General features: G+C 40.6%; 1 protein-coding gene across 3 annotated transcripts in view; it reads left to right on the top strand.

Annotated features, from left to right (window-relative positions):
- The window catches only part of DMD (dystrophin), a 4,179,683-nt gene that overhangs the window by 4,088,454 nt on the left and 66,118 nt on the right, over window positions 1-25,111 (top strand). For all 3 annotated transcript variants that reach the window (XM_069757655.1, XM_069757653.1, XM_069757654.1), the window contains 4 exons: window positions 8,386-8,552; window positions 14,726-14,837; window positions 16,149-16,285; window positions 18,188-18,226. In XM_069757655.1, the coding sequence (XP_069613756.1) occupies window positions 8,386-8,552; window positions 14,726-14,837; window positions 16,149-16,285; window positions 18,188-18,226 (455 nt within the window). The remainder of the gene's footprint in view (window positions 1-8,385; window positions 8,553-14,725; window positions 14,838-16,148; window positions 16,286-18,187; window positions 18,227-25,111) is intronic.

Raw genomic sequence — 25,111 nt, 5'->3', positions numbered from 1 at the left:
GCATATTGCGTGGTCCCTTGACAGATCATGTTAGCCCTTGGAGAACAGTAATGCTCTCTGCTCAACCCCCAACTCTTTGCAAAGCAGGACTGTAAATGTCATCAAAACAGCTCTACCTCTGCCTCCACTTCACTCAGGGTTTATGTGCCCTGTTTGTATGGCAGAACAAACGAATGTGACCAGTGTTCAAAAGCAAATATAGGCAGCAGATTTTTCAGCTAGGTGTTTGTCCGCAGGGAAATGAAAAGCTGAAAGCAAAGCTCTGCTCTGTGTAAGGAACAATTGCTTTAAGGTTAACCAGGCTGCAATGGCCGCTTTACAGATTTCATACTCTGCATAGGGAACTGTTCTACCCAGCAGAGATGAGATTTCCTATTTTGGTACAGTTACAGAATATGAATTGTATTCTTTATTTAAAGGAGGTATTAGTATTGTTAGTCAACCTGTGCACGCACCGCGGTGCTGCCTCGGAAATATAGATTTTTGTAACATTTGCTCTCAATGACTATTTGATGATTTCACCTAGTCTTTCTTTAGATCTCAGTAACCTTATTTTACACATTAGCTCAACTCCAGTGCATGAGCAAATAAGAGAGTAGACAATGCTAGTATTGTCTATTTCGTTAAAGGAATAGGGGCTCCACTTCTTTCCTGCAAAACTTTACTCCTCTTGTACTGCTTTTTGAGAAGAACGAAATCAATCTGAAATCCTGAAACTAAAGCAGTTTTGCACTAAACCCATACTGTGTAAATGGGGATAAGTAATGGCACTATCCTACAAATACAAGTAAAAAATCTAAGTAGTAATGCAAACCAATATTTTAACCTTGCCAATTCACAAATTAAATACTCCTGTATAATTTTCTTCCCGTTTAGCCACTTCACTCACCTTTTAGCAGAGGTACGTCTCTGAGGGGTAGAGGGGTATTGACCTTTTCCTTTGCATGTCGTTCAGAATGTTAGAAAATACTTTCTGTGTGTGATATGATGATTATTATTATTATTATTTACTAGCTGAAGAGCCCAGCATTGCCTGGGCATAGTAAATATCTGTGGTTAGTTATAGCACCTCACTTCTCTTATTTTCCCATCACGCCTCTCATTTTCTCCCTCACATCTCTCATTTTCTCCCTTACACCTCTCATTTCCCCCCTCACTCCTCTCATTCCCCCCTAACACTTGTCATTTCGACCTCACATCTGTCATTTTCCGATCACTCCACTATTTTCCCTCACTCCTGTCATTTTGCACTCACACCTTTTTATTTTCACCTCACACCCCTCATTTTCACCTCAAACCTCTCATTTTCCCCTCAGTATATACATGTTTGTCATCTCCCTTATATATAGTATACACCTGTATGTCATCTCATGTATATAGTATATACCTGTATGTCATCTCCCCTGTAAATAGTATATACCTGCTGTGTCATCTCCTCCTGTATATTGTATATACCTGTATGTCATCTCTTCTGCATATACTGTATACCTGTATGTCATCTCCTCCTATATATAGTATACACCTGTGTCATCTCCTGTATATAGTATATACCTGTGTCATCTCCCTGTATATAGTATATACCTGCTGTATGTCATCTCCTCCTCTATATACCTACGTGTCATCTCCTCTTTTATGTAGTATATACCTGTATGTCATCTCCTCCTGTATATAGTATATACGTGTGTCATCTCCTCCTGTATATAGTATATACCTGTAAGTCATCTCCTCCTGTATATAGTATATATCTGTGTCATCTCCCCTGTATATAGTATATACCTGTAAGTCATCTCCTCCTGTATATAGTATATATCTGTGTCATCTCCCCTGTATATAGTATAGATCTGTATGTCATCTCCTCCTGTATTAGACTGCGTTCACACGTTATTTGCTCAGTATTTTTACCTCAGTATTTGTAAGCTAAATTGGCAGTCTGATAAATCCCCAGCCAACAGGAAGCCCTCCCCCTGGCAGTATATATTAGCTCACACATACACATAATAGACAGGTCATGTGACTGACAGCTGCCGTATTTCCTATATGGTACATTTGTTGCTCTTGTAGTTTCTCTGCTTATTAATCAGATTTTTATTTTTGAAGGATAATACCAGACTTGTGTGTGTTTTAGGGCGAGTTTCATGTGTCAAGTTGTGTGTGTTGAGTTGCATGTGGCGACATGCATGTAGCGACTTTTGTGAGATGAGTTTTGTGTGGCGACATGCGTGTAGCAACTGTTTGTGTGTCGAGTTGCATGTGACAGGTCAGTGTAGCAAGTTGTGTGCAGCAAGTTTTGCTCATGGCGAGTTTTGCGCGTGGCGAGTTTTATGTGTGGTGCGTTTTGAGTATGTGCAAGCTGTGTGAGGCAACCTTTGCATGTGTTGCAACTTTTGTGCATGTGGCAATTTTTCCACATGTGCAAGTTTTGCGTGTGGCGAGTTTTCCATGAGGTGACTTTTGCACGTGTGGCGAGTTTTGCGTGAGCCTAATTTTGCATCTGGCGAGTTTTGCACGTGGCGTGTTTTGAGCATCGACTTTTGTGTTTCGACTTTTACGTTGCGAAGTTGGTGTATGTGTGGTGAAATGTGTGCTGAGGGTGCTATATGTGTTCAAGCACGTGGTATTGTGTGGCGCATTTTGTGTGTGTCCATATCCCCGTGTGTGGTGAGTATCCCATGTCAGGGCCCCACCTTAGCAACTGTACGGTATATACTCTTTGGCGCCATCGCTCTCACTCTTTAAGTCCCCCTTGTTCACATCTGGTAGCTGTCAATTTGCCTCCAACACTTTTCCTTTCACTTTTTCCCCATTATGTAGATAGGGGTAAAATTGTTTGGTGAATTGGAACGCGCAGGGTTAAAATTTCGCCTCACAACATAGCCTATGACTCTCTCGGGGTCCAGACGTGTGACTGTGCAAAATTTTGTGGTTGTAGCTGCGACGGTGCAGATGCCAATCCCGGACATACACACACACACATACAGCTTTATATATTAGATATAGCACCATTAATTCCATGGTGCTGTACATGTGAAAATGGGTTACATACAGGGTTATAGATATCGTTAACAGTAAACAAATTTACAATGACAGACTGGTACAGAGGGGAGGAGAGCTCTGGTGGTTGGTGAGGCAGCAGCTCGGGTGGTTGGTGAGGCGGCAACTCGGGTGGTTGGTGAGGCAGCAGCTCAGGTGGTTGGTGAGGCGGTAGAATGGTTATTGCAGGCTGTAGGTTTTCAGGACCCGTCTGAAGGATCCGAGGGTGGTTGATAATTGAACATGTTGAGGCGTGGAATTACAGAGGATAAGGGGATATTCGGGAGAAATCTTGGAGGCGGTTGTGTGAGGAACGAATAAGTGTGGGGGAGAGTAGGAGGTCTTGGGAGGATCGAAGATTACGTGAGGGAAGATAGTGGGAAATTATTTCAGAGATATAGGGAGGAGACAGGTAGTGGACGGGTTTGGTAGATCAGTGTTAGTAGTTTGAACTGGATTTGTTGGGGAATTGGGAGCCAGTGGAGGGATTTGCAGAGGAGTGAAGCAGGGGAGTAGCGAGGAGAGAGGTGGATTAGCCGAGCCGCAGAGTTGAGGACAGACTGGAGGGTGCAAGGGAGTCAGCGGGGAGGTCACAGAGGAGGGTGCTGCAGTAATCGAGGTGGGAGATGGTGAGGGCATGCACAAGAGTTTTAGTAGATTGTGGGCTGAGGAAGGGACGGATTCTGGCAATATTTTTGAGTTGGAGGCGACAGGAGGTGGCAAGAGTTTGAACGTGTGGTTTGAAGGAGAGGGCAGAATTGAGTTACCCCAAGGCAGCGGATTTCAAGTGCGGGAGAGAGCGTAATGCCGTTTACCATAATAGATAGATCAGGTAGGGGGGATACGCGAGATGGGGGAAAGATGATGAGTTCGGTTTTGTCTACATTGAGTTTTAGGAAGCGAGAGTTGAAGAAGGAAGATATGGCTGACAGACACTCTGGGATTCTGGACAGAAGAGAGGCGACATCTGAGCCAAAGAGGTAGATCTGAGTGTCGACCGCACATAGGTGGTACTGGAGGCCATTGGACTTTGAGTTGTCCTAGGCCAAGGGTATAGATGGGAAAAAAGTAGAGGCTCTAGGACAGAGCCTTGAGGGACTCAACAGAGAGAGGGTGGGGTGAGGAGATAGTGTGGGAGTGGGATACGCTAAATGTGCGGTCGGAAAGGTATGAGGCAATCCAGGACAGGGCAAGGGCTTTGATGCCGAGGGAAGAAAGAATCTGTAGCAGTAGGCAGTGGTCGACTGTGTCGAAAGCAGAGGACAGGTCGAGAAGAAGGAGGATGGAGAACTGTCTGTTAGCTTTGGCTGTAAGTCATTAGTAATTTGATATGATAAAGACATGATGGCACACAGCTCTGCTCTCCTCACTGTTAGTGCCTATTATGATTACAAATGGGAGTAGAGCCAAGCTTTGTGTAATTACGAGCACCTTCTACATCTGCAGCTCTTATTTCACAGCACGGTCAGCAATGCTGTATGCTCCCTCTCTCAACAATGCCATGGGGTGAGAACTGCAGAGCTGTGTTGTACTGACACACTGCTTATAATCATTTTATATGTTGGCAGTGAAATCAGTGAGTAGAGCAGGGCTGTCATTACATGTCTCACAGAGAGAAAGCCTGTTCTTCTCCTCTCTAGGGGTGTGTTCTTTCTCCACACCTGCATAACACATTCTACTTGTGATTGGACAGTGTTATGCAGGAGGAAAAATCATTGCCATCAAAGGCGAATCTCTGCAAATGACCCCAAAGTGGAAACTAACCAATAGAAATGGATTTATTCAAATCTGCAACCACTATTCCATGATATGCCCATCTTAAAGTGCTGTAACTGGTGAAAGGTCCTCTTTAACAACTGCAAAATGTATGAGCAACACAAAAAGTCATGAATGCCCTTGACCAAACTAGAGCCACATTGCATTAAATCTTCAGACATTTCCTGGTGATCAAGAACAATCTACGAGTGCTAATCACCACCGGGCTTATCCATTTGACTGTGCAGACTACACAGATATGTTGGATCAGCCTTCGTCTTTATGACAATTAACAAATTAACATTGATTATAGGCTGGAATATAAATCAGATATATCGTTTTAGTGACTTGAAGCTCTCTGTGTTCCTTTTTCTGTCTCCCTAATTTATGCTGATTACCACAAGGCAGCCTGACGCTTTTAACTGCTGATTCTAATTCTAGTTGTAACATGCAGTGCACTATTCAATGCCGAATGCATCTTTTCCTATTAAAAAATGCATATTAATCAGCAGCTCCATTAATGTACTGGAATATTGATTTTTGAGGAACCCGAGTCTCTGTAGATAAACATCCCTCTAATGAGAAGTTCACTGTTTCTGGAAATGTATACGCGGACCTATTTTTATATTGTAACAATTTATCTCCTGTTCACATATTCTAGAATAATATGGTTAATTTGCATTAAATTATTGGACGACGTCTTTGTGTGAGAGAACAAGAGAAAATACTCATTTATAGTCATTACAATCAAGCATGTTTCATCTACCATCTATCTAATTTGTTTAGCATTCCCCCCAAAAATCAATATATCACATAAAAATGCAGTGTAGTCGACTTTCAGCTGGCACTGGGGTTAGGTTGTGTTGTATCTAATGCATCATTTCTGGATGCAGAGCTCTTTGTGTTTCCTGGTTGCAAATGGAGACTGTTCTGCCAGAACAGCTGATCTCTGTTAAATCCATGAGAATTTGGCTGCAGCCAGCCCAAATATGTCACATCTGCTACTGAGATATGGGTTATTTAGTAGTTCTTCATACTGAAGATGATGGTCGCCAGTTATAAACACGAAGAGAAGTGGGAGACATGATTTCCACTAGATACATTTATGGAATGTAATAATAATTAGCAGTGCTTTTATAATTGTGCTAGAATTTCTTTTCATTGCAAATGAAATGGGCATAAAACACAGCATTCCTGTGCATTTGTGGAAGAAGATCGTGCTTTAGATGCGTTTTCTGTGTTTAGAGTTCCTGTCACATTGATTACGCTGTCCCATTTGCTGGAAAATGTTATAAAGGAGTTGCTAAGGAGATTGATATACTGTAATGATTAGTAGGATAAGTGCCTGTTCAATGTTCTTTTAAATCTTAGAGTGTCCAGTACTTGGACAACCCTCTATGAAACCCTATCCTCTCTTGTAAAATAACACTTTTATACTCCCCTCCGGTGCTGGCGCAATTCCAGTGGTGTCGGCACGGGCTCTCCCAGGGGATGGCATGACATTGTCATGTCTACAGCCAATCAGCACTGGCTTCTCTCTCCTCACATGCCAACATATAATGTACATCTGGAGGAGGTAAGAGTAGCAGTGCTCACTTCCTCTGGATGTATGTGATTTGTCCAAAGGCAGGGTGAGTGAAGCCTGGGCTGAGTGTTGTCACTCCATCTCTGGGAGAGCCAGTGACAACACCGCTGGAACGGCGCCAGCCACGGAGCGAAGTATAAGTGTTATTACGGTATTTTGCAAGAGGAAATCTAGGGATTCAAAAGGGGTTGTCATAGTAGTGGACAATCTCTTAACAAAATCCACAACACATGCACATAGTCTAGAAGCCTGTGCAGGCTCTCAACAGTCTTCAAGTTGAATACAGCTTCTAATATGGCACTCATTGAGGTCTCTCAGGCCTCACTTTATCACTGAATAACTCTGTTCTAAAGAGTAGAGTTGAGCGAATTTTGTTCGGATTTGGTTCCGAATGCGATCGGCTGCGAATATTGTTTTTGCTATATTCGTCAAACAGAGCCGAACGTAATTAGTCAATGGGAGTAGAAATTACCAAATATGTTCGGAACCGATCAACAAATATACATTCGACACGAATAGGGAACCAATATGGAACAAATATGGCAAATTCAGATTCAGCGGCCGAATCTGAACATATTCGCTCAACTCTAATAAAGGGGCATACAAAAGGTTATTTTTCTGTTTGTTTCCTATTGAATTGAACAGAAAATAAACTGAAGGCATTCTCCATCAGATGCCAAGTAAGGGTAAGGGGATTGCTTCTAGCCTAAAATACCTGTAATACGGTGCACCAAACCGTAGTACATGGAGTGCCGATAGCTACACACCATGGTGCTACAGTAACATTACACGTTGTGATACAGGCTTTTACTGTGGTTTAATTTTTGTTGCAACTTTTCATGTTTTTTCAGGTCTCAATTAAATATTTTACTTTTGTTAAGACTCCTTAACCCTTTGTAGTTTCATACTTTTAAGGTTGAAAGTAGTCATAAATTCATCGAGTACAATTTATAACCTAACATGTTGATCCAAAGGTGGGCAAAAACCATCATGAGGAAGGTGTTAATTCCCTATATTAGGTATATTAGGGGGATAATTCCTTTCTAACTTCACATATGGCAATCGGACTACTTCCCTGGATCAACGGCCCATTGTGGAATCTAGTACCCAAAACCTGTAGTATTATATTTGTCAAGAAAACCTTCCAGACCCTCCTTGTAGTTTTCTTTTTTAAGTGAATCAATGGTCATTGGGTTGTTTGGCAGCTAGAGGGCCTGTACGAGTCATTCTGCCTTGGTTAGGTTAGGTATTTAGATGCAGGACTAGTGTTAGAGCTGATCGTTTTCACTTGTTGGTGGTACGTCTAGCTTCCACCATGTATTAGTTCATTATGGTTAGGAGATTGGAAATAAGTGGGGTATAAGTGATGGTTTAGGGTATGAATAGAGTTAGACTGTCTCCGATTAGCGCCTTAATCTTATCTACCGCTTCTGTATGTATAATTTCTTAACTGAGACTTATTACTAAACACCTTGCAAGAATTTATTCACTCTCTTGTGGTTGCCCCATGGGTTTTAACCAATTTCCTTAACACCAACACGTTGACACACAGGAGGCTGACTTTCATAGGAAGACAATTAACCTACCAGTGTGTTTTTCTTAGAATGTTAGCTGGTGTATATATATAGGTGCATGCAATTTCTGAATTGGGTCATTTCAGGTCGTTCATTGCTGAAGACTGAATACTAAAAATGCGCTAAAATATAGATTAATGTTCCTTTAGCCAATTATATGTGGGAACTTGACAAAAATAAATGTTTATTTGTTGCTGTTTGTGTGTTTTGCAGACATTTGCAAAGCATATTCTTTGATCTCATATTCGTGTGTCAGACCAAAGCGAGATCATTGGCAGAAATCTAACTTTCACATCCTCTTAATTGTTAGGTTTTCACCAGGCTTTCTTGCAGCATTTAAGATTCCAACGTTGCCCCCATAGTGGGGATTCTGCGTTTTCTAAATTCATTAAATGTTTTCTGCTTTCATGTTTACAGCATATCTTGTATTTGATCTTTCAGGCTAACAATAAGCCAGAAATTGAGGCAGCTTTGTTTCTGGATTGGATGAGGTTGGAGCCCCAGTCAATGGTTTGGCTACCGGTGCTTCACAGAGTTGCTGCGGCTGAAACTGCCAAACACCAAGCCAAGTGTAATATCTGTAAAGAATGTCCAATTATCGGTTTCAGGTAAGATGTCTTTGTATGAAGCAGATCTAGCTACCGTTTTTACACAGCAGGATTACAAAGTGCTAGACGTATATAAAAATAGCAGAGCGTAGATTTAGAAAAACACACAAAGCCAAACATTCCTCATGAAAACATGATAAAACTTCCAGAGAGACTGAAAAAACTTGTAAATTCAGGTATGGCCACAGGTGACCCATCACTAGTCTGCTTTTGGTACCTGATTTGTTTTCTTTCATTAATAGGAATGTTTTTATTGTCTGACTACTAAATAAAGAATAAAAAAGTAAACCTACTCTTTGGCTGCGTTTCCACAACGAGTATTTGCTTTGTTTTTGATGTTGCAGCACTTCTGCACCTGTTAGTTACATTAGGCTACTTGTGGGGGAGGAGGGTTGTGTGTATTCTTATTATATCTTTTACGCTGCAGTTTTTGTTTTTTCATACATTATGATTTAAATAAAGCTCCTTTGTATTTTATATTTCCTTGACAAAACTCGATGCAGTCATGTGCGACTTACATGCACTTTTAGCGTGTTTCTACAGCAGAAATGGCCTACAAATACATATGTAATTTTTACCTGTGGTTTTTCTACATCTAATGCAGTTCTGTGAGGAAAATTTGCAAATAAAACACACAAAAACCCTCTACGTGCAAATGAAATTGAAATTTTGCGATTCTAAAAAGAAAAATTGCACCACTTGTCAATTTATACTGCTTTAAAATAAAAAGCGAAAAAACCCAGAGGGTATGAGATTTGCCATTTTTTTGCAGCGATAATATTCGGCATCAAAAACTGATCATTGAATTTTAACCTTAAAGGGTATTTTCATTTCAGCCATTCATGGTCAAGATAGAAATGCCATGTTTCTATAACACCCTTGAATACTGCAAACCAGAGCCCACTCTGCTGTTTTCAGAATCCTATCCACGGACTCATATAAACTTGAATTCCTGTGATGGTTTTACCTCTTTAAAGGGTTGTACCACAAAGCTCATTTTAATCAATGGATATTAGAATGAAAATCAGTTTCTACAATTGGATGTGTTCTCAAGGGGAGAACGAAAAAGAGTATTTAGACATTGCATCATGCGAATGCAGTAGTTTCTTTCTGTGAGGTAAAACATTTCACTGCCTGGTTTTAAACAAGTTTTACCTCACAGAAAGAATCAGCTGTCACCCTATGCTGTCCTGTCTGTCTTTTGCTCCCCCCCCCTGCCCAGGAGCTGTGGTATAATCAGACCATGTTCATGTACAGTCAGACACAGCCATTACACAGTACACAGCAGGGAACATTTATTAGATTATCTCAGCACAGGAACATTTTTTTTTTTTAAACGCATCCAATTGTGGAAATAATTATTATTCCAAGATCTATTTATTAAAATGGACTTTGTGGGAAAACCCCTACTAAGGTTATATTCATAAATGGTTGATTTCGTACCCCAGCATATCCCACCCAAATCGGTAAAAACTGCAAAGCTCACTGTTCAGACTAGCAATTTGAAACCAGAGACTTTGTGTGCCTTTAGCACATTTTTTTCATGTGTGTATGTTTGGGATCCAGTGCCTGTATTTGTTGCCCCTGTCGGTGAGTTGTGATGGATACTTTGTACTCTGTCGGCTGAAATGGAAGAGGAGGAAGATGATTTCCAGAACATCCAGTAATGCCCTCCGCCTGGCCTAGTTGAATAATTACACGCTCGCTTGTTATCTTTTTATAGATAAAAAATGCATGTGCTTTACAAGAAACATTATTGACACAATCTTGTTTATATGATATATATGTACGGTCATCAGTAAAAAATCACTTCATACTGCTGCCCAGAGCAGTCCAACTTCATCAATTATGCATCCACTTTATTTTCTCTTCCTTCATATCCACTACCATGGATAATCCACCTCCCTGTGTTTCTGAAAGAAAACCTAAAGGAGAAAAAAATCTCAAAGCTACCTTGCAAACGCTCCATGTTCTATGGTTTGTAAACTTCTCTGTAGAATTTATACAAAATGCATTTACCCAATAGACTGTGAAATCATTACTACCTCTGAGAGAAAATGGCAGCTTTTTATTCACTCCCGAAGTATCGTGCAAAAATCCAGTAAGCACCTTGACTGTGCTAAAATCCGAAATAGAATTGTTCTCCGCAGACAAGTATGAAATGCACCGTAAAATAGAACAGCAGGACAGGGCTTTTCAGCAACAGGTAATGAACATTACCGGGTGATGTACAATGATTTTAGCATGTAGAGTTGATCTTTGGGGACAATTGTTTATACCAGCCGTGATTGACAACCCGATGTGTGCGCCATTGTGTAGGTGCGCTCATTCCACCCAACAAAGCTTTGTCATTTAGACGCTTAGTTTTCTACAGTCGATAAAGTACTCATTCACATCTAAACCACACGGCACGTCTGACTGGCTCCTAGGTCCAAAGTGCATTTGTATAAAAGTATATTGAAGGGAAAAAGGAGAGGAAAAGAGGCCAACTCTGCTGGGCTCGTATACAGAATATGTAGTGACGGTTGTGTGATTCTAGCCATATGTATGTACTGTATGTAGCTAGTTTTATAGAGTTTCTCAATATTTAACCACACAGTTACCGGTCATTACTATAATTTATATGGTGGGTGCATTCCTAATAGGTGTCACTGTGTAATACTTCAGTCATAGTACCCCCTCATCCCATTTTTTTGTTTGTTTTTTTACCAATACTGATTATTTTGAGCTCTTTCTTTTCTGAGTATCCCTCTTCAATGCTTAAGCACCGTATTAATCATTTATGATCCCTTATTAATTTGCTTTAACCCCTTTCTGACCTCGGACGGGATAGTACGTCCGAGGTCAGAAGCCCCTCTTTGATGCGGGCTCCGGCGGTGAGCCCACATCAAAGCCTGGACATGTCAGCTGTTTTGAACAGCTGACATGTGCCCGTAATAGGCGCGGGCAGAATCGCGATCTGCCCGCTCCTATTAACTAGTTAAATGCCGCTGTCAAACGCAGACAGCGGCATTTAACTACCGCGGCCGGAAATGACGGCATCGCCGACCCCCGTCACATGATCGGAGGTCAGCGATGCTTCAGAATAGTACCATAGAGGTCCTTGAGACCTCTATGGTTACTGATCGCCGGTAGCTGTGAGCGCCACCCTGTGGACGGCGCTCACAGCACACCTGATTTTCTGCTACATAGCAGCGAACAGCAGATCGCTGCTATGTAGCAGAGCCAATCGTGCTGTGCCTGCTTCTAGCTTCCCATGGAGGCTATTGAAGCATGGCAAAAGTTTAAAAAAAAAGTTTAAAAAAATGTGAAAAAAATATAAAAGTTTAAATCACCCCCCTTTCGCCCCAATCAAAATAAATCAATAAAAAAAATCAAATCTACACATATTTGGTATCGCCGCGCTCAGAATCGCCCGATCTATCAATTAAAAAAAAGCATTAACCTGATCGCTATACAGCGTAGCGAGAAAAAAATTACGTTTTTTTGGTCGCCGCGACATTGCATTAAAATGCAATAATGGGCGATCAAAAGAATGTATCTGCACCAAAATGATATCATTAAAAACGTCATCTCGGCATGCAAAAAATAACCCCTCAACCGACCCCAGATCATGAAAAATGGAGACGCTATGAGTATCGGAAAATGGCGCCAGTTTTTTTTTTTTTGTTTGTTTTTTTTTTTAGCAAAGTTTGGAATTTTTTTCACCACTTAGGTAAAAAATAACCTAGTCATGTTAGGTGTCTATGAACTCGTACTGTCCTGGAGAATCATAATGTCAGGTCAGTTTTAGCATTTAGTGAACCTAGCAAAAAAGCCAAACAAAAAACAAGTGTGGGACTGCACTTGTTTTGCAATTTCACTGCACTTGGAATTTTTTTCCCGTTTTCTAGTACACGACATGCTAAAACCAATGATGTCGTTCAAAAGTACAACTCGTCCCGCAAAAAATAAGTCCTGACATGGCCAAATTGACGGAAAAATAAAAAAGTCATGGCTCTGGGAAGGAGGGGAGTGAAAAACGAACACGGAAAAACGAAAAATCCCAAGGTCATGAAGGGGTTAAAAACCTAGGAGTGTGAGGCCATTGCCCACCTACATTATATGTCCGACTTTGTGTGTCTACCAATTGTTTTTAATTATTGCTAATAATAAAATATTTTTATTTACTTGTTGAGCTTTGCACATTTTTGTATAGCTGTTTTTGTTGTATTGTGCATATTGGCGAAATAAAAATGTAGCTGTGGCCTCTCGTTTATGTTGTAAATATGTTTTTTTAATATAAATATTAAACTTCTGTTTAAATTCATTGAGATATAAATTTGATATGTGCCAGTGGCTCGTGCTAACCATCTAATACCCTGGCCTGTCACATCATTGCTTGGTTTCTGGTGTCAGGAGGAAAAATTGGACAAGCTGTTTACTGTGTCATTTTGTTATTTTCCTAGAGTTAATCAGTTCCCAAGACGTATTATGTTGTCGGTGATCTCCCAGCTCCATAATACTAATTTTGTAGAAGTACATTTTTTATAGCTCGGCATAAAGTATACAGTTTGCCCCTGCTCGGGCCAGGGATACTATTTTTTTTATATTGTGCATGGTCCCATCTAAAGAGTTTATACAGAATTTTAAAAAAAATAAAAAAATTTGCTTAGTTAAAAAAAACAAAACAATCTTGTACAACCGCTTTTAAATATGTATTTGACAAATAGTATTGTTTCAAAGTAGTGGAATTAGTCCATCAGTTGGCCAACCATGCTGGTACACTCATGAAGTAGGCAACATAAATCCTTTTAACAGTAGAACTACCACAGGTTTCATAATACCGATAACTACCATTAGGGGGGTCATTTTGACCTCCATTCAAAAGTACTCACTCTGGAGTAAAAATAACTTTTTTGTTGCCAACAAATTAAAGAACATTTTATTTTAACTTAGTAGGAACAGTGCTAAGATCAAGTACAGCACGCATTTTCCTTTTACATGGTCATAGCATGAAGCTGAAGAATGATCTCCTGTTTGCTAATTTTACTCCCAGTTGCTGTTTATAGAGTATAGTTGCGTTTATAGCTGCTAAATCAAGTACATTACAAAACACCTGAGCAGGCCATCGGCAGCTTCCAGATTTTGTGGTGTAATTTCGAGCCATCTGGTCTGCTGTGTCCACTCTAACCTTTGTTTTATTGTAAAATTGTACCGTTTCCGTTTTTTTCTTGTTGTTTCCAACTGCTACATCTGGGTGAAGACTACTGAGCAAAATGACATTCTTATTTGGCTTACCTTGGTTAACTGTAAGAGTGATGTCACCATTCTTCATCAGAGTAGTCTCATATGTATTTGTTATTAGGAGACTTGCCTACTACTACTTTTATGTATGGGGTCAAATTGACCCCTTCAGTACTTATAGGTATGAATTGTAAAATCCGGGCCCCTGAAAAAGTTTCAATTAATTTTTGTGTCCTAAAATATACACTACCATGAATAAATAAAAGTCACAAAAACTCAAAACTCATTTGTTAAAATTTTAGAAATTATAGGAAAAAGAAATGGCAAAAGGGTCAAAATGACCCCTCCGGTAGTTCTAGTGTTAAACCATAAGATAATAATGTGCAGAAATCTGAAAGCAGAGGGCTTATTTTTTTGTTATCTGGGGACTTTCCAACATCCAATGTAACAGCCCTAATAAACCCCTCTTCATTGAAATGGCAACACCAAGAAGGAATAGTTTTAAAAATTATGGAAATTACAGGATCAATAGATATGTTAATTATCTGCAAATGATTAAAAAAAAAAGTGGAAACCCAACATCTTGATTTATTCAGTTTTGAGTATGAGCGCAGAATTTAACAGACTTGCGTACATACCTTGGCTGCTATAATGAGGTTATTTTAAGATTGTCCAACGAATCTTCTGCCACACTGAATGCACTTGGGCACCAAATTGCCAAGATCCACTGCTGGCAGCTCCCATTTTAAATTTCCGACCAATAATGTCCCAAATGTGCTCGATACTGGAGACAATGCAAATTAAATGTTGAGAATTGTATTATGTTTCCTCAGAAACTTGAAAAAATTCTACTTTGAATGTAATAGTACGGTATTTATTTTATTCTGGACATATTTTAATTCATTTTTTAATTTTTTTTTTTTTTGTTGTTGTTTTTTATCTTTTAGGTACAGAAGTTTAAAGCACTTTAACTATGACATCTGCCAAAGCTGCTTCTTTTCTGGCCGAGTTGCAAAAGGACACAAAATGCACTATCCAATGGTGGAATATTGCACTCCTGTACGTCTATGATCTTGTTTTTTTCCATATCAATAAATACCCACTAACTTTACTTAATAGTACCTTTTCCATTAATCCTTATGATTAGTTACCATTCATCCATTTAGGAGGGATGAGTGAGTAGCTGTAGTTGAGCCCTGTTGATAGACAGCATAAGCAAATTTGCTACATGATTCCAGCTAATTTACAGTAGACAACACAGGTATTACCAGATCGGCTGAAAGTCATCTGATGTGTATTGTGACACTTCATCAAACCTAAATGTGGAATAAATTCTCATCAATACTGGGCTACACAGCAGCACATACAGTAGTAATTCTCTCAGTAAGGGTCCAATCAGACATCCGTAAACATCTGACCACAATGCACACTGTGGCCAGCAGCTCCTCCAACCCAAGCGTGACCGCTTCATAGAAAGATATGATGCTGTCACGCTCTGGTTGGGAGTTGCGCCTGCCTCCTAGTGCATTTCTGTCTGATCCCAGTCCAATTTATTTTGTTGTCTGAATGCATCCTAAATATTGTAGCATGCTTTGCCTCCAGGTGGAACTAGATCACACCATGGAAAATTTTCCATGTGACTGCGCTAATTTCTGTCTTTTTCCATGCCTTGCCTATATATTCTTCACACATAGCCCAAACCCACGGATTTTACATTTGGGCCCTACCGAAACTTGCTTTTGACAGCACTTGGGAGATTTTTACTTTGTAGAAGCCTTCCAGACGTTTCAGGAGAGTTGTCAAAGATGTGTTTTGGCTAAAATAAGTAAATCTTGACGTTGCAAAACAGGCCTCTTTTAAGAAAAGGATTGAACTCCCCAGAAAATTAAATGATGTGGTTCACGATTTTACTGAAAGCCTGTTAAAATAAAAGATCTCAAGCGCTATTATCATGAATGCTCCACTCTTAGCTAGTTTCAGGGTGAATGACTAAAAATGGATGTTGACGCCAGGTTCTTTATTTTGCTCGGTGTTTTTGGCTTCAGTAAACTGCAATCCATGACTGAATTTAGCTTTGAACTTTAAAGTACAATAAAAGGGACTAAGAAATGCTAAGTCCCATTGTCATAAGCCACTAAATAAAGGTGGGTGCCAAGCGCTTCCTGTAAAACATTTAATACCTGAATGCCTACTTTATCACGGAGAATGCCAAGCAGCATTATAAATCCATTGCAGGATTTGTTTTCTTTTTTTGACACGGTTGCTACTCCACTGCTGTGTGCTTTTCAAAGCATCGCCACAGTTTTCCTGTGTACTGTTTAATTCATGCTATCAGGAGCCACATCCACAAAGAGATTTGTTTGCTTTCAGACTACATCTGGAGAAGATGTACGCGACTTTGCAAAGGTTTTGAAGAATAAATTCAGGACAAAAAGATATTTTGCGAAACACCCAAGAATGGGTTATCTTCCCGTTCAAACTGTCCTAGAGGGAGACAACATGGAGACGTGAGTACTTGCCACTTGGCTTGCATACGGAATGCCTCTCATCTTCCTCTCTTTTTTTTTTTTTTTATTATTTAAGACATGCCATTTTGTTTTTCTTTTTTGTTCTAGGAAACACAAGCTGATGTGACTTAAACCAGCATTTGTATTTCACGTGCATACCTCACAATATTAAATACTAGCCAACACAAGAATAATAGTGCTGGGGGTTGGGTGCTTCAGTTGAAAACAGTTGAGCCATAATTTTTTACCATTTTTTTTTAGTATGTTAACCAGTATTTGTGCAGTACTCCTTAACAGGCATGCAGCATGTTGGGGTACATGACACATGCTACCCATTTAATTACACACCTGGCATCCAAGACCGCCCATTAAGATTTTGGTGTAATTAATGGCAAAAATAGGGTGAAAAGAAAGGTATGCTCCCTATCAGTAAGGGTATGTTTTTACATGGCGTAATACATCAGGATTTGCTGCGGATTGGACGCTGCGTACATCCGCAGCGTCCAATCTGCAGCGTCCAGATGTTACAGCACAGTGGAGGGGATTTTATGAAATCCCGTCTCCATTATATGCACACAGCCACATCTGGCGGCCCTGCGTGTACGCACATGCGGTGCGTCTTTCTAGACCGCAGCATGTCTATCTTGCGGAGATGCTCCGTCTCCACAAGATAAATAACACAGTCTATGAATATGATGCGATGATTCCGGATGTGTTCATTGAACACATCCGGAATCCCTTCGTGTACAACGGGGGTGGAGCTTTGGACAGAGCGGGGTATCCGCTGCATCCAGAGCGCTATTTTTCCTGACTGTGGAAACATAGCTTAACTTGTTCCCTAGGGTATTACTAATATCCTGTATTATTCATGTAGCTTTTTGGCTCAAAGGTTGAGGTCCCCTAATATGACTTCCATATGCACTAAAAAGGTATCTGGTAAGGAATTCTTTTCATGAGACATTGCCTTTAAAGTTTAGTCTCAAGCCCCTTTTGTAGACATTGGAGCCCCAAAAATCAAGAATTACATTTTCTAAAAATGTCTCTTATGCTCTGCTATGAATAGGTAAATGCACACATTAGATGATTAAAGAGAGCATCATAATATGGAGGAGTTCCATACTATTCTACAATTAAAAAATGTGAATTGTGCCTTTGATTCTCATGCTCGGCATTACTTCGAAGTCCTCTCCCTGTTACCTTGTATAATTGGCAAGTGTTAATTCGTTAATAAGTATTAAAATAACTAAGAACCCTATTGCTCGCTACTATAACAAGTAGCAGGTATGATGTTGATAAAGCATTCATGTGTAATGTGAATAGATCGTATTTCCATGATCTCGCCAATATTGGCTTAATGTACACCACGCAAAACCGTTTCTAATCTAAAGAGTATTTAATCATGGCGATATCAGACACAAAGCAGGTGCAAATGTGAAACTGTTTGCTGCCCCATCTGCCAAGAAGATAACATTTAACATAAATAGTTTAGAAAACCTCCTGTTGATCGCAGAGTTCCAGGAGGAGAGTGATCTCTCAATAATGCCATCTGTCCTGTTGCTTGCATGGATTCCCAATGTCCTCATACACAGTAAAACAATAGCGACGCAAAAAACCTATTACAAATACACATTCTACAATGTTTACCGTGAATAAATGTTTAATAGAAAATTGCATTCTCCTTACTCATTACAAAATTCAATGCAAAGATCCATTTTTGCTTTCCAGGTATTTGATTTTTCATGTACAGGTTCAGCTTGTATTCCTAGGTTTTCGATATGTATGTATGCAAAATTTTCTGCATTGGCTGCTTTAATTGGCTTTCATGTTGATGTCATAAACCTCATTCCATTTTTTTGTTTTTCTGCTCTACTTTCTCTTCACCTCCTCATTTTTGTCTTTCAGTCCAGTTACACTGATCAACTTCTGGCCAGTAGATTCTGCGTGAGTACTTTTTTTTGTTTGCGCTACTGCTGTTGCCTCCATGTGTGCTAATTACACCACTTTTCTTTTATCCATTAATTCATTTTCATTTTCTTTTGAACCTCTACGTTTGTGATGAGATGCAATAAGAAATAAAAAGTACTAGATAGTTTGATAAAAAATTGATGAACATTGACTCTCACCAGTTTACCATCAAATTAGTCAGTATGGGGTTACCACACTATAAGCTGAGCCTTCTTTTGATTCCTGTAACTGTTTAGCCCATAAGTAAACCATTTCTTAAGGTACCTTCACACATAACGATATCGTTAACTATATCGTTGCTTTTTGTGACGTAGCAACGATATCGTTAATGAAATCGTTCTGTGTGACAGCGACCAACGATCAGGCCCCTGCTGGGAGATTGTTGGTCGCTGAGGAAAGTCCAGAACTTTATTTCGTCGCTGGACTCCCTGCAGACATCGCTGGATCGGCGTGTCTGACACCGATCCAGCGATGTCTTCACTGGTAACCAGGGTAAACATTGGGTTACTAAGCGCAGGGCCGCGCTTAGTAACCTGATGTTTACCCTGGTTACCAGCGTAAAAGTAAAAAAAACAAACACTACATACTTACCTACCGCTGTCTGTGACGTCACTGCTCTGCTTTCCGGCCGCTGTGCTCACAGCCAGTGCAGGAGGAGTGCAGAGAAGCTGAGCGCCGGGGACAGACAGCGGTAGGTAAGTATGTAGTGTTTGTTTTTTTTACTTTTACGCTGGTAACCAGGGTAAACATCGGGTTACTAAGCGCGGCCCTGCGCTTAGTAACCCGATGTTTACCCTGGTTACCCGGGGACCTCGGGATCGTTGGTCGCTGGAGAGCTGTCTGTGTGACAGCTCTCCAGCGACCAAACAGCGACGCTGCAGCGATCGACATCGTTGTCGGTATTGCTGCAGCGTCGCTGAGTGTGAAGGTACCTTTATTCCTACAGTTAAGCGAGACAAAGATACACAGGTAGCTTTGGTATCAAGATAAGTAACAACACTCATGCTTTAATGCAATTGTTTAATGCAGATTTTGATAGCAATGCAAGTGCTGGATTTTCCACTCCTTTTAAGATAACTTCAAGCTTTGGCTTAAAGAGAACCTATCACAAGGTCAAAATTGGCCAGTTTTTGGTCTTATTTAATTCCTGCTGTTCTCATGAATATTCCTTTTTTTCTCTTCAATCCGCCATACATTTCCAGAGACATGGGCCTTTTAAATTTGCTAATTTTTATGGTCCCTGTCATGGTGGGGGTGGCTCAAAAAGTAATAATACAGAATTGTCTAAGAACATGCGCCCAGGGAATCCTGTGCACCATGATCCCTTAGCACCAAGTAAAAAGACGCATTTCTCTGCAAACGTATGGTGGATTAAAATAAATAAAACCAGAATACTTAGGGGAACATGAAGAATAAAGTAAGAGTAAGAACTGGCACCTGGTGACGGGTCCTCTTTAAATTCAGAAAAATTGCTCGTGTTTAAAAAATAAATAAATAAATAAAAGGTATGTTTACAATTGATGTAAATCTGAAGTGCAGGTTGGAAAATGTAATTTGTAATATTTTAATAGGTTACTCCAATACTGGCATATACAGTTGGGTCATAAATATTTGGACAGTGACACAAGTTTTGCCATTTTAGCTCTTTACCAAAACATATTAAAGATAGTTATATAATCAATATGGGCTTATAGTTCAGACTCTCGGCTTTAATTTAACCCCTTTACCCCCAAGGGTGGTTTGCACGTTAATGACCAGGCCAATTTTTACAATTCTGACCACTGTCCCTTTATGAGGTTATAACTCCGAAACACTTCAACGGATCCTGGTGATTCTGACATTGTTTTCTCGTGACATATTGTACTTCATGATAGTGGTAAAATTTCTTTGATAGTACCTGCGTTTATTTGTGAAAAAAACGGAAATTTGGCGAAAATTTTGAAAATTTCGCAATTTTCAAACTTTGAATTTTTATGCAATTAAATCACAGAGATATGTCACACAAAATACTTAATAAGTAACATTTCCCACATGTCTCCTTTACATCAGCATAATTTTGGAACCAATTTTTTTTTTTGTTAGGGAGTTATAAGGGTTAAAAGTTGACCAGCAATTTCTCATTTTTACAACACCATTTTTTTTTAGGGACCACGTCTCATTTAAAGTCATTTTGAGGGGTCTATATGATAGAAAATGCCCAAGTGTGACACCATTCTAAAAACTGCACCCCTCAAGGTGCTCAAAACCACATTCAAGAAGTTTATTAACCCTTCAGGTGTTTAATAGGAATTTTTGGAATGTTTAAATAAAAATGAACATTTAACTTTTTTACACAAAAAATTTACTTCAGCTCCAATTTGTTTTATTTTACCAAGGGTAACAGGAGAAATTGGACCCAAAAAGTTGTTGTCCAATTTGTCCTGAGTACGCTGATACCCCATATGTGGCAGTAAACCACTGTTTGGGCGCATGGGAGAGCTCGGAAGGGAAGAAGCGCTATTTGACTTTTCAATGCAAAATTGACAGGAATTGAGATGGGACGCCATGTTGCGTTTGGAGAGCCACTGATGTGCCTAAACATTGAAACCCCCCACAAGTGACACCATTTTGGAAAGTAGACCCCCTAAGGAACTTATCTGGATGTGTGGTGAGCACTTTGACCCACCAAGTGCTTCACAGAAGTTTATAATGCAGAACCGTAAAAATAAAAAATCATATTTTTTCACAAAAATTATATTTTTGCCCCCAATTTTTTATTTTTCCAAGGGTAAGAGAAGAAATTGGACCACAAAAGTTGTTGTCCAATTTGTCCTGAGTACGCTGATACCCCATATGTGGCAGTAAACCACTGTTTGGGCGCATGGGAGAGCTCGGAAGGGAAGGAGCGCAGTTTGACTTTTCAATGCAAAATTGACAGAAATTGAGATGGGACGCCATGTTGCGTTTGGAGAGCCACTGATGTGCCTAAACATTGAAACCCCCCACAAGTGACACCATTTTGGAAAGTAGACCCCCTAAGGAACTTATCTAGAGGTGTGGTGAGCACTTTGACCCACCAAGTGCTTCACAGAAGTTTATAATGCAGAACCGTAAAAATAAAAAATCATATTTTTTCACAAAAATTATATTTTTGCCCCCAATTTTTTATTTTTCCAAGGGTAAGAGAAGAAATTGGACCTCAAAAGTTGTTGTCCAATTTGTCCCGAGTACGCTGATACCCCATATGTGGCAGTAAACCACTGTTTGGGCGCATGGGAGAGCTCGGAAGGGAAGGAGCGCCGTTTGACTTTTCAATGCAAAATTGACAGGAATTGAGATGGGACGCCATGTTGCGTTTGGAGAGCCACTGATGTGCCTAAACATTGAAACCCCCCACAAGTGACACCATTTTGGAAAGTAGACCCCCTAAGGAACTTATCTAGAGGTGTGGTGAGCACTTTGACCCACCAAGGGCTTCACAGAAGTTTATAATGCAGAGCCATAAAAATAAAACAAAATTTTTTTCCCACAAAAATTATTTTTTAGCCCCCAGTTTTGTATTTTCCCTAGGGTAACAGGAGAAATTGGACCCCAAAAGTTGTTGTCCAATTTGTCCTGAGTACGCTGATACCCCATATGTGGGGGGGGAACCACCGTTTGGGCGCATGGGAGGGTTCGGAAGGGAAGGAGCGCCATTTGGAATGCAGACTTAGATGGAATGGTTTGCAGGCGTCACATTGCGTTTGCAGAGCCCCTAATGTACCTAAACAGTAGAAACCCCCCACAAGTGACACCATTTTGGAAAGTAGACCCCCTAAGGAACTCATCTTGATGTGTTGTGAGAGCTTTGAACCCCCAAGTATTTCACTACAGTTTATAACGCAGAGCCGTGCAAATAAAAAATATTTTTTTTTCCACAAAAATTATATTTTAGCCCCCAGTTTTGTATTTTTCCAAGGTTAGCAGGAGAAATTGGACCCTAAATGTTGTTGTCCAATTTGTCCTGAGTACGCTGATACCCGATATGTGGGGGGGAACCACCGTTTGGGCGCATGGGAGGGCTCGGAAGGGAAGGAGCATCATTTGGAATGCAGACTTAGATGGATTGGTCTGCAGGCGTCACATTGCGTTTGCAGAGCCCCTAATGTACCTAAACAGTAGAAACCCCCCACAAGTGACCCCATATTGGAAACTAGACCCCTCAATGAACTTATCTAGATGTGTTGTGAGAACTTTGAACCCCCAAGTGTTTCACTACAGTTTATAACGCAGAGCCGTGAAAATAAAAAATCTTTTTGTTTTCCCACAAAAATTATTTTTTAGCCCCCAGTTTTGTATTTTCCCAAGGGTAACAGGAGAAATTGGTCCACAAAAGTTGTTGTCCAATTTGTCCTGAGTACGCTGATACCCCATATGTTGGGGTAAACCCCTGTTTGGGCACACAGGAGAGCTCGGAAGGGAAGGAGCACTGTTTTACTTTTTCAACGCAGAATTGGCTGGAATTGAGATCGGACGCCATGTCGTGTTTGGAGAGCCCCTGATGTGCCGAAACAGTGGAAACCCCCCAATTATAACTGAAACCCTAATCTAAACACACCCCTAACCCTAATTCCAACGGTAACCCTAACCACACCTCTAACCCTGACACACCCCTAACCCTAATCCCAACCCTATTCCCAACTGTAAATGTAATCTAAACCCTAACCCTAACTTTAGCCCCAACCCTAACTGTAGCCCCAACCCTAACCCTAACCCTAGCCCTAACCCTAGCCCTAGCCCTAACCCTAACCCTAGCCCTAACCCTAGCCCTAACCCTAGCCCTAACCCTAACCCTAGCCCTAACCCTAGCCCTAACCCTAGCCCTAACCCTAGCCCTAACCCTAACCCTAGCCCTAACCCTAGCCCTAACCCTAGCCCTAGCCCTAACCCTAGCCCTAACCCTAGCCCTAACCCTAGCCCTAACCCTAGCCCTAACCCTAACCCTAATCCTAGCCCTAACCCTAGCCCTAATGGGAAAATGGAAATAAATACATTTTTTTTTATTTTTCCCTAACTAAGGGGGTGATGAAGGGGGGTTTGATTTACTTTTATAGCGGGTTTTTTAGCGGATTTTTATGATTGGCAGCCGTCACACACTGAAAGACCCTTTTTATTGCAAAAAATATTTTTTGCAATACCACATTTTGAGAGCTATAATTTTTCCATATTTTGGTCCACAGAGTCATGTGAGGTCTTGTTTTTTGCGGGACGAGTTGACGTTTTTATTGAAAACATTTTTGGGCACGTGACATTTTTTTATCGCTTTTTATTCCGATGTTTGTGAGGAAGAATGACCAAAAGCCAGCTATTCATGAATTTCTATTGGGGGAGGCGTTTATACCGTTCTGCGTTTGGTAAAATTGATAAATCAGTTTTATTCTTCGGGTCAGTACGATTACAGCGATACCTCATTTATATCATTTTTTTATGGTTTGGTGCTTTTATACGATAAAAACTATTTTACAGAAAAAATAATTATTTTTGCATCGCTTTATTCTCAGGACTATAACTTTTTTATTTTTTTGCTGATGATGCTGTATGGCGGCTCTTTTTTTGCGGGACAATATGACGCTTTCAGCGGTACCATGGTTATTTATATCTGTCCTTTTGATCGCGTGTTATTCCACTTTTTGTTCGGCGGTATGATAATAAAGCGTTGTTTTTTGCCTCGTTTTTTTTTTTTTTTTCTTACGGTGTTTACTGAAGGGGTTAACTAGTGGGACAGTTTTATAGGTCGGGTCGTTACGGACGCGGCGATACTAAATATGTGTACTTTTATTGTTTTTTTTTTTTTATTTAGATGAAGAAATGTATTTATGGGAATAATATTTTTTTTTTTTTTTTCATTATTTTGGAATATTTTTTTTTATTTTTTTTACACATTTGGAAAATTTTTTTTTTTACTTTTTTACTTTGTCCCAGGGGGGGACATCACAGATCAGTGATCTGACAGTTTGCACAGCACTCTGTCAGATCACTGATCTGACATGCAGCGCTGCAGCCTTCACAGTGCCTGCTCTAAGCAGGCTCTGTGAAGCCACCTCCCTCCCTGCAGGACCCGGATCCGCGGCCATCTTGGATCCGGGGCTCGAGCAGGGAGGGAGGTGAGGAGACCCTCACAGCAACGCGATCACATCGCGTTGCTGTGGGGGGCTCAGGGAAGCCCGCAGGGAGCCCCCTCCCTGCGCGGTGCTTCCCTGCACCGCCGGCACATCGCGATCATCTTTGATCGCGGTGTGCCAGGGGTTAATGTGCCGGGGGCGGTCCGTGACCGCTCCTGGCACATAGTGCCGGATGTCAGCTGCGATAAGCAGCTGACACCCGGCCGCGATCGGCCGCGCTCCCCCCGTGAGCGCGGCCGATCGGCTATGACGTACTATCCCGTCCAGGGTCAGATAAGCCCAGGGCACCTCGACGGGATAGTACGTCTAAGGTCACAGAGGGGTTAAGGATATCCTTGGAGCAAGGGTTTAGGAATTACAGCCCTTTAATAAGTACCAATAAGGGTCCAAATGCAATTAGACAATTATCTGAAAGTACTTTAATGAGTTATTACCTCTTTAATCCTTCATCAATTAAGCGGGTAAAGGTTTGGAGCTCATTACAGCTGTTGCATTTGCAAGCTATTGCTGTGAACCCACAACATGTGGTCAAAGGAGCTCTCAAAGGAAGAGAAACAGACAATCATAAGGCTGAAAAAAGAAATCCATCAGCAAAAAATAGAAATGTTAGGAGTGGCCAAATCAGCAGTTTGGTACAAATTGCAAAAAAAGGGGAGCACACTGGTGAGCTTGGGAACTCAAACAGCCCCTGGACATCCACATTAGACAGAGGTGAATGATC

This window comes from Ranitomeya imitator, chromosome 3 (assembly GCF_032444005.1).
Source record: "Ranitomeya imitator isolate aRanImi1 chromosome 3, aRanImi1.pri, whole genome shotgun sequence".
Taxonomy (NCBI): Eukaryota; Metazoa; Chordata; class Amphibia; order Anura; family Dendrobatidae; genus Ranitomeya; species Ranitomeya imitator.
The sequence above is the reverse complement of the archived record's forward strand: the minus strand, read 5'-3'. Positions and strand labels throughout refer to the sequence as shown.